This window comes from Serpula lacrymans (assembly GCF_000218685.1).
Source record: "Serpula lacrymans var. lacrymans S7.9 unplaced genomic scaffold SERLAscaffold_2, whole genome shotgun sequence".
Classification (NCBI taxonomy): Eukaryota; Fungi; Basidiomycota; class Agaricomycetes; order Boletales; family Serpulaceae; genus Serpula; species Serpula lacrymans.
The window spans coordinates 240,750-254,873 of NW_006763291.1; the positions used below are offsets into that span (position 1 = coordinate 240,750).

General features: G+C 44.9%; 2 protein-coding genes across 2 annotated transcripts; one reads left to right on the plus strand and one right to left on the minus strand.

Annotated features, from left to right (window-relative positions):
* Positions 1 to 8,392: 8,392 nt before the first annotated feature.
* On the minus strand, positions 8,393 to 8,818 carry SERLADRAFT_377344 (uncharacterized protein; the record flags this gene model as incomplete). Its single annotated transcript, XM_007313171.1, has 2 exons — positions 8,393 to 8,635; positions 8,712 to 8,818. A coding segment is annotated over one exon (185 nt), but the record flags the coding sequence as incomplete, so codon positions are not given.
* Positions 8,819 to 11,263: 2,445 nt separating this feature from the next.
* Positions 11,264 to 13,328, plus strand: SERLADRAFT_444900 (uncharacterized protein; the record flags this gene model as incomplete). The annotated part of the gene is made up of 5 exons (XM_007313172.1): positions 11,264 to 12,098; positions 12,151 to 12,231; positions 12,288 to 12,632; positions 12,701 to 13,068; positions 13,126 to 13,328. The coding sequence occupies 4 exons, from the start codon at positions 11,496 to 11,498 to the stop codon at positions 13,037 to 13,039; spliced, it is 1,368 nt and encodes a 455-aa protein (XP_007313234.1).
* Between the last annotated feature and the right edge of the window lie 796 nt (positions 13,329 to 14,124).

A 14,124-nucleotide genomic window follows, 5' to 3' on the forward strand; every position in this document is an offset into this window, starting at 1 on the left:
TTTTGTTCCGAATAGGGTTTCTTCCCGATATCGGAACCTTTCTTCTCTTTTTCTCTCTCTCTCCAAATATAGTCTATCCTGATGAGTTCCCTCTTCCACTCTTGGTAATCTCTGGGAATATGCCCGCCGTAGATCACCCTGTCTACTAGCGGCTTGTTCATGTTCTTTCTGAGTAGAGATATTAGGAACTCTTCGTTTATCCTATTTGTATATCCCGCCCATCTTTTCTTTTCCTCAAACCTTTCAAAAAAGGCTTGGGCGGTTTCATTGCCCTGTCTCAGGGTCAATATTTCGTTCTTGGCAGTTTCTTTCTCAAAATTGTCCTCGAACCTTTCTTCCATTTTGTCCGCAAAATATGGCCAACTTCCGTATGTGTTTGTAATATCGAGCCCCAGCTGTTGGGCGTCGACTCGGTTCTCTAGCCAATCGGTTCGGAAGGCCGAGGCTTCTCCTTCTTTCATAAAAGATAGCACAAAGCTTATCTTTTTTCGGTCATCTTGGAAATATACGGCATCGTCTTCGAAATGTAGTAATAAGGACTCTCTAAAGGCCCTATACTTTTTCTTTTCTCCGGAGAAGTTCTCGGGTTTCTCCAGTGCCGTTCTACTTCTTTCCACCTTTTCTGGAGGTGGCGGTATCTGTCTCTTTAATTTTCTTTGCAAGACGCTCACTTCTTCGAGCGCCTCGTCTAGCTGCGATTGGTAGTGCATTTGTGTTTGTCTTATTGCTTTTTCTACTTCTTGTTTTACGTATGCTTCCAATCGCGCTTCTTTCGGGGGGGGAGTGTCTATTCTGGGTAATGAATCCATCATTTCCCTGGTAAATGCGCTGTCCGTGCTGTTGGATGGCTCGGGCAGATCGCGATATTCTAGGTTTGACATTGAATGTGAGTTGGGGAGGAGGGGGAGTTTCGGATTTAATCAAAGGGGATGGAATTCTGATGGGTTCTATTTCTGGTAGGGGGAATTGCCCTTTGAATACGTAATCTTGAGAGTAAATGTGTTGCTCTCCGATCCAAATGTAAAAATCTCTACTAAGCATAGAAAGGAGTTCACCAGTGATAAGCTGGATCGATACACCGCTTTCTAAGATCCTAGTAGTCTATCTGTTTCTCTTTGAGTCAAAGTGGTCCTCTTCAGCCCACTACTGACTGTGTATGTATGGTAACTATTTTTGTATTTTACGAATTTTATGTAAAAGGTATAGTGATAAATTGGGGTCCGAATGGTTGTCCCAATGTGACCAGCTTATTAAGCTTTCAGTACTTCTCCCGACTGGCGGACGCAAATGCGCGGCCTGGTCAGAGGAAATCGAAAATGAAACTAGGTAAAACCGAGAAAATCCCAATGGTTCCACACCAAAGAGATTATAGTGATATAAAATGTATTTACAGGGGGATGGTTACGAACGAGTCTTGGGATGAGGAGGGGGAGACGTTGGCAGGGAAAAATGATAAAATGGTGTCGGGGCGAGTGGGTAGGTGATGAAGTGGGAGGGTAGTGGTAGTTTGGTTTGAGCGTTTAAGTAGGTTTAAGATGAGGAAGATGATGATGACGGTGACGATGATGGTGGTTAGGATTGTTGCTGTTATATTCATAAACGGTACTTGTGGCAGTTGTTGATTGTGTAAAACCCTTATCCCCTTTACCGAGCTAACGGAGGGACGAAGGTTCAAATCAAACAAGTAGCGTTACAAGATAGCGATTGAGAATTAATCAACAACTGAGGAAAGTATGTACATGATGGTCTACTATATATATGTTTCTGAAAGTCAGCCATGAGGTGCTGACTGAGCTAACATGCAGCAGCCATGAGGTGCTGACTGATGTTCTTTGTAATGGTTCTAGACTTACGTTACGTGATGGTCACATGATCTGATATAACTACGTGTTATGTTATCCGCGCTAAAGCAGCAGCTTAACATATCTTATCTGTCATGTGATTTAGATATCAAAGAAAAATGAAAAAGGAAACTAGCGCTCAGACCAGCGCTTCTGGTTCAAGTCGTGACAAGGGGTTTAGTGAGAATGTCTGCAACCATATCTCCTGTAGGAACGTATCTGATTACTGCCTCCCCCTTTGATACTAAGTCATCTTGGATAAAATGATATTTCCGTTGAATGTGTTTTGTGCGAGCACAGAACTGTGGATCTTGTGTAAAAATGATAGCTGCTTGATTGTCACAGTGCAATTTTGTAGGTCCATTTTGAGCATGTCCAATTTCTTCAAAAAATGTCCAAAGCCATGCAAGGTGTTGTCCAGCATTGCTCAATCCAATGTACTCTGACTCCGTGGAGGATAAAGCTACCATGCTTTGTCTTTTGCTTGTCCAGGAGATTGCTCCTCGGATGGTGATAAAAACAAATCCCGATGTTAATCGAGACGTGTCTGGGTCTCCAGACCAATCTGCATCCGAATATCCATAGAAATTCATGTCCATGGAGACATCTGTGCCATCATAACGTAGTTCCATTTCCCTGGTTGCTTTCAGATATCGGAGAACACATTTTGCAGCTTCCCAGTGATGGCTCCTTGGAGCTGAGCTATGTCTGCTTAGTATTCCAACAATGTAGGCAATGTCTGGGCGGGTTCCAAGCATGGCATACATGAGGGAGCCTACAATTGAGAGGTATGACACTTGATGCCCTTCAATATGCATCTTGTGTTGCACAATATCTTCCCCTGGAGCATTGGCGAGGAGTTTTGATCCATGGGCCATTGGTGTCCATACAGGTTTGCAGTTCTTCATTCCAGTATGCTCCAGGACTGTGTCCATGTATTGGCGTTGCAATAGGGATATTGTTTTGTTTGAACGATCACATTGGATTTCTATTCTGAGGATGTATTTTGCTTCTCCAAGGTCCCGCATTTTGAATATGGATTCAGGTTTGGCTTTTGTGATATCCATGAATGTTCGGGATGAAGCTCCTAGGAAGAGGTCATGTACATAGACAACAACACAGCATATTTGTTTGTTGTCCTGAAATACATAGAAACATGTTTCTGCTTTAGTCTTGTGAAACCCAGCTCTCGGAGCTTGCGATCAAAGGTTTTGTTCCATATACAACCAGCTTGTTTTAACCCGTAGATGGATTTCTTCAATCTCCAGCAGTATCCAGGTTGGATAGGAACACCCCCTGGAGGAAGCATGTACAGTTCTTCTTCAAGTTCTCCATTGAGATAAGCTGTGGATACGTCCATTTGATCAAGTTCTAGGTTGTACTTTGCTGCCAGGGCTAGAATAATTCAGATTAACTCTAAGTTTGCAACCGGAGCAAAAACCTCCTGGTAATCAATGCCCTCCCTTTGAGTAAAACCTCGTGCAACAATCCAGAGTTTGTTTGTATCTCTCAATGTTTCCGTTTTGATCAAACTTGATCCGGAACACAGGTTTTGATGTGATGGGTTTTACTCCCTTTGGAAGTGGAACAGTGTCATATACTGCATTAGTATTGAGACTTAGGAGTTCCTCCTCCAAGGCAGACTTCCATAATTCTCCATCTGGACGTGATAAGGCTTCCTTTAGTGTCCTTGGAAGGTCTGTGTTAGATGGACCGGTACTTGCTATTCCAGCAAAGAATGTCACCTCTGTATCAGATGTGTCTTCATGAACCTCAGGAGTGTTAGATTTCTCCATGGAGTTGTCATGCTGCTCTTTTTGAGACTGTTCCTCATCTAGAGTCCTTTGATAATCTCGGTTTTTGTCTGCAGGACGGGTCTGGCGACTGCTTCTGTGTACTCCTAGGACTTCAGCAGGCATGACTGCTCTTTTAGGAACTTGTGTAGGTACTCCAGGGGGTGGACACATTTGTGTATTTGTTGCCCCACTCACTCCTAAAGGTGTTGAATCACTCCTCGGAGGTGTTGGATGACTCCTTGGGGGTGTTGTATGCGTTCCAAAAGCTGATCCAATGGACAGGCTGTCTAGCTGTATTCGGACTTTTTCCTCATCAGCTGGCTGTATGTTGAGGGGCTGTCCTCCCACTGACTGTAACTCTACTTTGGCTTTCCGTTCTGAAGATGGCCAGTGTTCAGATCTTGGTTGTAGAGACTGTTGTGGAGGGTGTCTTAGCTGATCAGGTGCTCCCACTGCTCTCAGAACGTCTCCACAAAGGTATTGCCCCACTGCTCTCGGAACATCTTCATGCTGATATGGTTCCATTGCTCGTGGAACATCTCCTTGGAGATGTGGTTCCATTTGCAATTCATTTGGATCTCGGATGCAAGGGTCAGGATTATCCTCCTCCAATGTATTTTGGTCTGGATAGTGAGCATTCTCTGGAATGAGTCCCTCCCACTGATCTGTGCTAGTGTCTGTGTTCCAGGGAGCAGTGTTGTCCTTTTGTACCTTTCCGGATTCATTGAATATGACATGCCGACTAGAAAACACAGTTTGTTTTTCAGTGTCTAGGAGTTTGTAGGCTTGCATTCCATGTGTGTAGCCAATCATTATGGCTTTGCGCACCTTGGAGTAAAACTGTTAGTTTTGGTGATTCTGCACCTTTGTGCTACCTATATATTTTTATTCCTTTCTCTATCTATTCTTCTATCATTCACTATTGATTGTGTTCTCTATTATTTTGCCTTTATGGCTGCTTTGTTTACCTTTGTTTACAAAACTTCGGACAGTACTGCAGAGTCCAATGCTTCCTATTCTCTAGTTACTCACATTGGACTCTAGGTACTGTATACCTGTCATACTCTCTAATAATATAGTTACTCACATTGGACTCTAGTTCCAGTCCCTGATTGCTCTCAGCAAGTGGCTAGACACTTCCTTCAAGCTTTGTTCTTAATAAAAACTTCCCTTGCCTTTTGTCTTTCGGAATCAAGGCATATGCTTGGCATCCGAAAGGGCAAAACAAAGTTGGATCAACTCTCCTTTTAAACAGTATTTCATATGGGGTCTTTCCATGGAGTCCTGATGCTGGGCTGTGTGCTGTGATATATGCAGCTGTTTGTATGGCATCTACCCAAAATGACTTTGGGAGCTTGGAATCATGGAGCATAGTGGTTGCTAATGTAGCCAATGTCTGATTCATGCGTTCTGAAACACCATTTTGTTCCGGAGTATCTGCAGCTGTAGTTTCTTGGACGACACCATCTCCTCGGAGTTGATTTTTGAATGCATTATTAAGAATAAAGCTTGAAGGAAGTGTCTAGCCACTTGCTGAGAGCAATCAGGGACTGGAACTAGAGTCCAATGTGAGTAACTATATTATTAGAGAGTATGACAGGTTTACAGTACCTAGAGTCCAATGTGAGTAACTAGAGAATAGGAAGCATTGGACTCTGCAGTACTGTCCGAAGTTTTGTAAACAAAGGTAAACAAAACAGCCACAAAGGCAAAATAATAGAAAACACAATCAATAGTGAATTATAGAAGAATAGATAGAGAAAGGAATGAAAATATATAGTTAGCACAAAGGTGCAGAATCACCAAAACTAACACTCCCCCCTCATGCTGCACCTCCCAAGCATCAGCTCCCCCCTGATCTAATAAGTCCCATCATCTTCCTGAACACTTCCACTTTAGGCTTGGCAAGAGCCTTGGTCAACAAGTCTGCAGGCATCTCAGCAGTGGGAACAAAGGTAGGAGCAATCTGCCCAGAGTCAACAACATCTCTCAACCAATGCCATCGCAGATCAAGGTGTTTCATCCGACCATGGTGCTCAGGGTTCTTGGATACAGAGATGGCAGATTGGTTGTCAATATGAAGGGTGGAAGGAGAGGTGATAGGATAGCCCATTTCCTTCAACAAATTTCGCATCCAGCAAATCTCTTTGCCAGCCTCAACAGCAGCAATGTATTCTGCTTCAGTGGTGGACAAAGCAACAATGTTCTGAAGCTTGGAGCTCCAGGAGACAGCACCAGATCCCATCTTGACAATATAGGCACCAGTAGAACGACCAGAGTCCTTGTCACCACCATGATCAGCATCAGAGAAAGTGGTGAAGAGTTCAGTGGAATTGGGATCAGGACCAAGGACAAGGGAATGATCAAGGGTGCCTTGCAAGTAGCGGAACAAGTGCTTGACAGCGCTCCAGTGAGTAAGACCAGGATTAGAGTTATATCTGGCAAGGACTCCAACAGTGTAGGCGTTAGTGGCCAGATACATCAGAGCACCAACAGCAGCAAGGTAGGGAATGTCCTTCATCAAAGTAGCATTACTGGATGTTTTGGGAGATATGTCCTTGGTGAGGCGCAAACCAGGATCCATGGGAGTGGACACAGGCTTGCAGTCCTTCTTGCCAAAGCGCTCCAGAATGTCCAGAGTGTACTGATGTTGGGAGAGGGAGATGGTGCGATTGCTTAGGTCTCTAGTGATGGAAATGCCAAGTAGGTAAGAAGTAGGGCCAAGATCACAAAGCTTGAAGTGCAGGGAGAGGTCCTTGACAACTTGGTCAAGTGCAGAAGTAGAAGTGGATGCCAGTGTCATGTCATCAACAAAGACAGGCAGGATAATGCGCACATCAGCTCTGTTAAAGACATAGATGGCAGAGTCTGAATAAGTACGCTTGAATCCGAGTTTTTCAAGCACAGTGTGCATCTTCTGGTTCCACATTCTGCCTCCCTGCTTGGTCCCATAGATGGCCTTGTCCAGCTGGCAAACAAGATTGCGAGGGCCCTGATGGAATCCCTCTGGCTGATGCATGTAGACCTTGACATCCATGACTCCATTCAGGAATGCATGGGAAATGTCAATGGAGCGCAAATGGAGGTTGTGGATGGCTGCAATGGCAAGGACAACTCTGATGGATGATATGCGGACAGTAGGTACAAATATTTCGAGGAAATCAAAGCCAGGGCGCTGGTTATAACCTTTGGCCACATATTTGGCCTTGTAGCGCTCAACAGTGCCATCTGAGTTGCGCTTGATCTTGAAGACCCACTTGCCACCAATAGCCTTGACTCCAGGAGGTAGTTCCACTAGTGACCAAGTACCATTACACTCATGAGCTTGAAGCTCTTCCATGGCTGCCTCTCTCTATTTATCTGCATCAGGACGCTTCATTGCATCTGCAAATGACCTAGGCTCAGCAGAGTCTCCAAAGTGTGCCACTTCATCATCAACTGCCTCAGAATCACTGTCATCACTCTCAATGGCAGGAGTAGGTTGTCTGTGTAGAAGCCACCATGGTCTAGGTGGTCTCCTAGCCCTTACAGGGCGTCTCAGTGCAATAGGCAAGTCAGGAGAAGGTGAGCGATGAGGAGGGTGATTTGGAAGCTCAGGAAGTTGATTCACAGGTGGTTTTGCATCAAGGTCCAAATGAGGCCCATTGTCAGGCAATGGCTGAGGCTGCTGAAGTGCAGCTGGTGAGCCCATATCTCCCCCTGGACCTGGTGCAGGGACATCCTCAATCAGGCCCAATGGCATGGATAGCAAAGGTGGAGTGGGAGGTGGAGGTGGGACATTGTCAGAAGACCTCTTCAAGCCAGGGAAGTAGCGCTCATCAAAATCAGCTCTCTCAGAGATAACAGTGCGCTTGGTGGTAGGATTGTAGAATTTCCATCCCTTGTACCCCTCAGGGTAACCAATGAACACACATTTCTCCATATGAGAGCCAAAGACGCCTCTTTTGTTCTTTTGCACATGCACATAGGCAGTGCAGCCCCAAACGCGAAGGTGAGACATGTCAGGCTTGCATCCATACCACAACTCAAATGGAGTGGCATGGGCCACTGCATCAGTGGGACACCTGTTCCAGACATGCACCAAAGCAGACAGACATTCACCCCAGAAGCTGTTAGGCAATGCAGACTCTGATAACATGGCAGTGATACGCTCAGTCAGAAGTCTGTTTGCTCGCTCTGCCACACCATTCTGCTGAGAACGATTCCTGGTGGTATGCTGTCTGACAATCCCATGGTCATCTGTGAATTGCTCAAATTCCTTGGACATGTACTCTCCCCCTTTGTCATTGCGCAGAGCCTTGATTTTGCACTCCAATTGAGTCTCAGCATAAACCTTGAATCTCTTGAAAGCATCAAAGACATCTGACTTGGCCTTGAGAGGCACAACGACACAGAATTGACTGTGATCCAAAGGATGAGCAGAGCGAGTATCAGATGAGGGGAATGGATTGGCATGCATTTTGCCAGACAAGCACGGTTCACAGACAGGATCAGGAGCAGCCTTGGATTCCAGTGTAAGCCCAGTGACCAGATCTCTCTGTATCAGTCTCTTGACATCAGCATGATGGTGGTGAGCCAATCTGCGATGCCAGAGCATCAAATCAAGTGGTATAGTTGCAGTAAAATGTCCCAATTCAACATAAGCAGCAGTAGATCCATCAAGGAATGCTGCATTGTTGTCATTGATAGTTGCAGTGAACAAGAGAGTGTTGTCACACATAAAGGACATGGAATGAGACGAAATGGTGACATTAAAACCACTTTGACGAGTTAAATACAAGACTGAGAGGAGATTATTTCGAAGATCTGGTACATGGAGCACTCTAGAGAATTCCACAGCCCTAGCCACTTTGCCATTCATCACAGGATTAAACACCACAGTACCAACACCAGCTGAATAGACAACAGTGTGATCAGCCAGCTTGATTGGCACACGATATGGGGTATAGTGGTGCACCCAATGATGATGAGGTGTCATATGAGAAGTGGCGCCTCTGTCTGCATTCCAATCAAAATCAGCATCAAGTTGGAGAGGGCAATGAGGATCAGAGGGATGAATAGAACAAAGACTTGCATTTCCAGCTGATTCAGTGACCACAGTAGATGAATTGGCATTGTTGGGCGAAAATTTGGGCTGCTGAGAGGTATTCTGAGAGTTGCTGGAGCCTGCCTGAGCCTTATTGCCACACTTGTAGCGATTCTTAGCACCCTCCACTGCCTGTTGGCGACTAATAACGTATCTGTGGCATTTATCCTGGGTATGACCAAGTAAACCACAGAAATCACACTGAATGCGAGTAGAGGTGGTGGATTGGTTGCAATGATGGCAGTTAGGATGGGTACAGGTGCTATTGGCAGTGGTAGACAAAGAATGCAAGGCAGAATTGACTTCAGCACGACGACGGCGATTGACCTCTTCAGCAAGGAAAGCATCCCTGAGCCGAGTCTTATCCAAGGTGCCCAGAAGCAGTAAAGACGAAGTGAAGTGGGCATATTGATCAGGAAGCGCCCTAATCATGGCCATACATGTCAATTCATCGTCTAATTCAGACAATGAGAAGCCAGTAGGACGAAGATTTTGAATCTGATGCATGCCTTCGTCAATCCTGGTCATGAGAGACTGCAGGGACTCATCCTCCTTCTTTCTGATAAAGAAGAAGTCATCATAGGCGTTAAATCTTGTCCCAGGCTTCTTAGAGACGTGCACAATGGCCAGTTTCTCCCAGATCTTGACAGGATCATCAATAATGCCATCAAGATGGATGCGCTGCTCTTTGGTGACATTGAGGTATAATGCACCAGCAGCCTTTTCAGCTCTCAACTCCCATTTCTCTATTGCTTCAGCGTCAGTCCCAGGACACTTTTCAGCGCCAGAGACGAGCCTCCACAATCCCTTGGTCATCAACCAAGCTTGCATTTCACCACTCCACTGGGGGTAGTTAGTGCCAGACAAGGGATGGAACTTGGGATCAGAGTCAGACATGATGGGTGTTGTATAAGACAATAGAGAAATGATAAATGATGTAGGAGACGGCTATAGGCGATGGAATAGTGGCAAAGACAATGGGCAACAGTAGGAGGCGAGCAGATAAGATGGTGAGGCGGTAAAGAGAGGATATGGAGAGGGTCAGAAAGCGCAAGGATAGGTCCAAATAGGGTCCAAAAAGTGTCCAAAAGCGATCCAGGAGGGTGCTAAGGCTTCCTAGTGCTGCTACAGGGTTATGCCTGTGTTCCCCTTTCAATTCCACACTGATATTAACAGAGAAATCGCCTCAAGACAGTGTTGGTTAATAGGGCTTGTATATGAGTCAACAAAGTGACTTGAGCTCCCCAAACACCGCAGACTGAGAGAGGCTCTAGGCAACAGCAAACTGAGGCAATGCAGGCGAGCTTCACAGTCTATAGACTTGTTCTATCTGATAATGGACAGAGTAGAGAAGATTGGAGCTTTATGCACACACCAGATATGCCAAAAAGCGAAAAATAGGGCAAAAAGTCGAAATTGATGCAGAGACAGATAAGATGGATGGATTGCCCCCAAATTGAGGGTGTAGAGTGCGATAGTATAGGGTAGTAGATGGCTCAAATAGGGCCAAGATCTGAGCACAGGATGTGGAGATATGGAATAGGGGGCTAAAAGGTGATCAAATGATGATGAAGGCTCACAGAAAGACCAAGCTCAAATTCAACCGCTCTGATACCTCTCCTAGGGTTATTTAGGCCGTAGAAGACGATGGTAGAAGTTACAGGACAATCAGATAAGGATTGGGCGAGATATGGTGCAGATAAGGCCAAAAAAGCTTCCAAAATGGGGGTAACTTGCAACAAGGAGTTGTTGTTGGAGATCAAGATGAGATCAGAGTAATCTGAGGTGATGGATGAGATAATAAGAGTCCCAGAAGACGATGGTTATGATGGATAAGCAGTAGGACGCTTGGATGGTGAGATATGAGGTCAGGAAGATGGCTAGAGCACAGGGCTCATAACCTATTAAGAACAAAGCTTGAAGGAAGTGTCTAGCCACTTGCTGAGAGCAATCAAGGACTGGAACTAGAGTCCAATGTGAGTAACTTTATTATTAGAGAGTATGACAGGTATACAGTACCTAGAGTCCAATATGAGTAACTAGAGAATAGGAAGCATTGGACTCTGCAGTACTGTCCGAAGTTTTATAAACAAAGGTAAACAAAGCAGCCACAAAGGCAAAATAATAGAGAACACAATCAATAGTGAATGATAGAAGAATAGATAGAGAAAGGAATGAAAATATATAGGTAGCACAAAGGTGCAGAATCACCAAAACTAACACCAAGTTTCTCAAGTCTCTGAATGAACTGTTGTAAGTCTAGTTTATTCGGAAAACTACTGATCCACTACGCTATAGAGAGACTTTATACTGCTACGGTAACAACGGGATCAGCTCACTGAGTCCAACAAGTCCGTTGGTAACTATTGATCCATAAGGAACAGGATAAAAAGGAATGAGGTGGTGTGGAGTCCACATGGTAACGAGCGATGACGGCCAGCGTCAGGTAGGATCGGATCGGGGTTAGCCACGTTACACAATGCCTTATTAGGAAGGGACGTGAGAAATGTCATGAGTGTGCTCTGACCTAACTTTCATCCAATGTTTCAATGGTACCACCACCCTGAAGTTTTGCCTAGACTAGCAGTCGTCCTGTAAGGAGCCTTGGAAAGCCAGAAATTCGAGATCAGAACGTAGCCCTGTAGGCCGACGTGGAAAAGCTGATTCACGGTAGATTTTTCATTTAATGTGAAATTCCGTGTACTTACGATTAGAACCCGAAAGTACTGATTCAAAATTTTACTGTTCACCACTGACAACAGAGGCATAAAAATGAATACCGTGACTAAACCTGTCGTGTATGTTTCTTGGCCATTAGCACCACTCACTTTGTCTCTGGTTTGCACCTCGCTTGCAGAGCAGGACATATCGAGCGAAATCGTTTCTTCCTTGCCAAAATCTTTTTTCAAGTTAATACAGTGGTCAACTTACGACTCCATCGACCATGAGCTTACAAAATCTCGTCCCTTCGATGTCCTATCTTCATCGTATACTATTCGCAAAGCTTTAATCAGGAAACACTTTCTCTCGCGATGTATACGTTCCTACATCACCAAACATCCCGAATCTTTGCTGAAAAATTCTGTTCCTCGAACATGGGAACTAGACATTGCATATGCCGACGAACTTGATGAAATGTGGAGCGACGAACTTTGGGACCTTGGCAATGAACTAGACTCAGATAACCCTTTAAAATCTCATTGGTGGATTTTGAAACCTGGAATGGCAGACAAGGGTATGGGGATCAGACTATTTTATAGCAAAGAAGCTTTGCAGGATATATTTGAGGAATTTGATCGTGATTCGGAAGGCGAGGAATCAGATATGAATGATACTTCTGTCAGTACTTCTCAGCTGCGACACTTCGTCGTCCAGGTAATGTCTGCCAAATTTATTCCATATTTCCACGTCATTGACTCGTATACAGGAGTACCTACAGTATCCGCTGTTGCTCAACCCTTCTCATATTTCTCATGCCAAGGTCCAAGGCAGTTCAATGGGCCACAAAGTTAATTGATTATTGTCTCGACCTATCATTCGATCGTGACGTTTCCATTCTATTAGTTCCACCTGCGAGTATACTGTATAGCTGCAGGTGCCTTGAAACTCTATATGTACACTCGCATATTGGCACTTTTCTCGTCTAACCCATACACTCCACCAAACCAATCCAACGGATCTATAGACCTCACGCCACACCTCACAAATACGTCATTACAGATTGATCGAGGAGAAGCGGGAGTGCGTCTTTTGGATGAGCTTGCAGGTTGTCAAATCTTTTCCCTGGCTCAAGATGTAAATCAAACGAACGCTTTTACCTCCGGTGACATTCGTTTTATCAAAGATCAGATGGCCAACATCCTCGCTGAGACATTCAAAGCTGCATTAGAAATGCCTGTTCATTTTCAGGTAAGCATATACTGTTATCAACGCACCAAGTGTCGTAGAAAATGCCCTCTCAACTTGTGATTGCCTAGGCGCTACCCAATGCATTCGAATTATACGGTGTCGATTTCTTAGTCTCTCATGAGCCGTATGCTATGGGACCGACAAAAGATCCACCGATAAACCCACCATTTCAAGTGAGACTCCTGGAAGTCAACGCAGAACCTGCCATCGAATTGACTGGCGCGCGATTGACCTGGATTCTGGAAGACCTGTTCAAGGCCATAGGTCAAGTTTGCGTACATCCGCATTTCTGCGAGAGCACCGAGGAAGGGATAGACGCCGAATCTGCAGACTGGGCCGTGGGAGAAGTCCGTTATAACTTGCATAAATGTCTTGAAGTTCAAGTGCGAGGTTCCGGTGGGTGGTAGTGGGCTTCTTGCAACTTTTTCTTTTTTTGGGTGAGTGTTTGGATATTTCTGCACATCTACATTTTCTAATGTAGCTGAACTTTCAGGGTCTTATTAAAAGAATCGGTATCTCATCCTGGAATAACTCTGATAGCAGAAATGTGGCCCAGATGACCTCACATAAAATGTATCAGAGTTTCGATTTTCGTGTGTGCTGGTGCTGGCCGTCGTCGACAAAACTACGCATTGCTGGTGGTGGTGATGTTGTTCGAAGTGCTTTTGCAATGAAAAAGAGCAACACATTATCACGACGTGATAATTCTTTTGTGCGGGTACGTGACATGCACCATAGGCAAGAAAACGTGGCGGTTAGTTTGATGCTGCAGCGGTCATGTGCGTCAACCTAATAATCCCGGCCTCTGTGCCTGGCCACCTAAGACGCCGCCCGTTGTCAAAGACAAAAGATCATGCCAGTTAGAGCTCGACAATACTGAGTTTTTGAGTAGTAGCACGGACGATTTGATGTCGCGCGTCAATCATTTAGTTAGGTCTCAATTTAGCTGGCTCCAGGCAAGTTTAATTGGACGATGTAGCAAGAGAGAACCTCCACTTTAGGTGCCAGATTCAAAACTTCTGGGTTGTGAAGTTTAAGATTACACAGAGTGTGCTTTTTCACGAACATAGAACGTTATGGATTATTCAAATTGTGTTGTATGTATTAAGTTGTGGGTCAATGATGGCCTGGTTTTTTACAGAGGTGAAATCTAACATGCCAGCTATGTATCAGAACAACTTCTTCTGCGCTGAGATTTCTACAAACATTCAGCTTACACAATGGCTACTACGTCGTGCAAATTGAGAATACCAGCATGTGAAATTTCCTCCCTGTTTTTGAGTTTTGGCCGCGAGTCTGTGACTATTGTTACCTGACTGGTACACAAAGCTTCTGTCATTCACTGCTCTGCGCTGGTTGCTGCGAATAGCTTCTGGTGCTTGCACTTGTCTCTGAGATGAGGCTTTGGCAGAGCTTTCTGTGTATACATGTAAGAGCTTATCCGGAGCCTGCGCTACGCTTTTAAAAGCCATATACATTAACTTCGCGAATT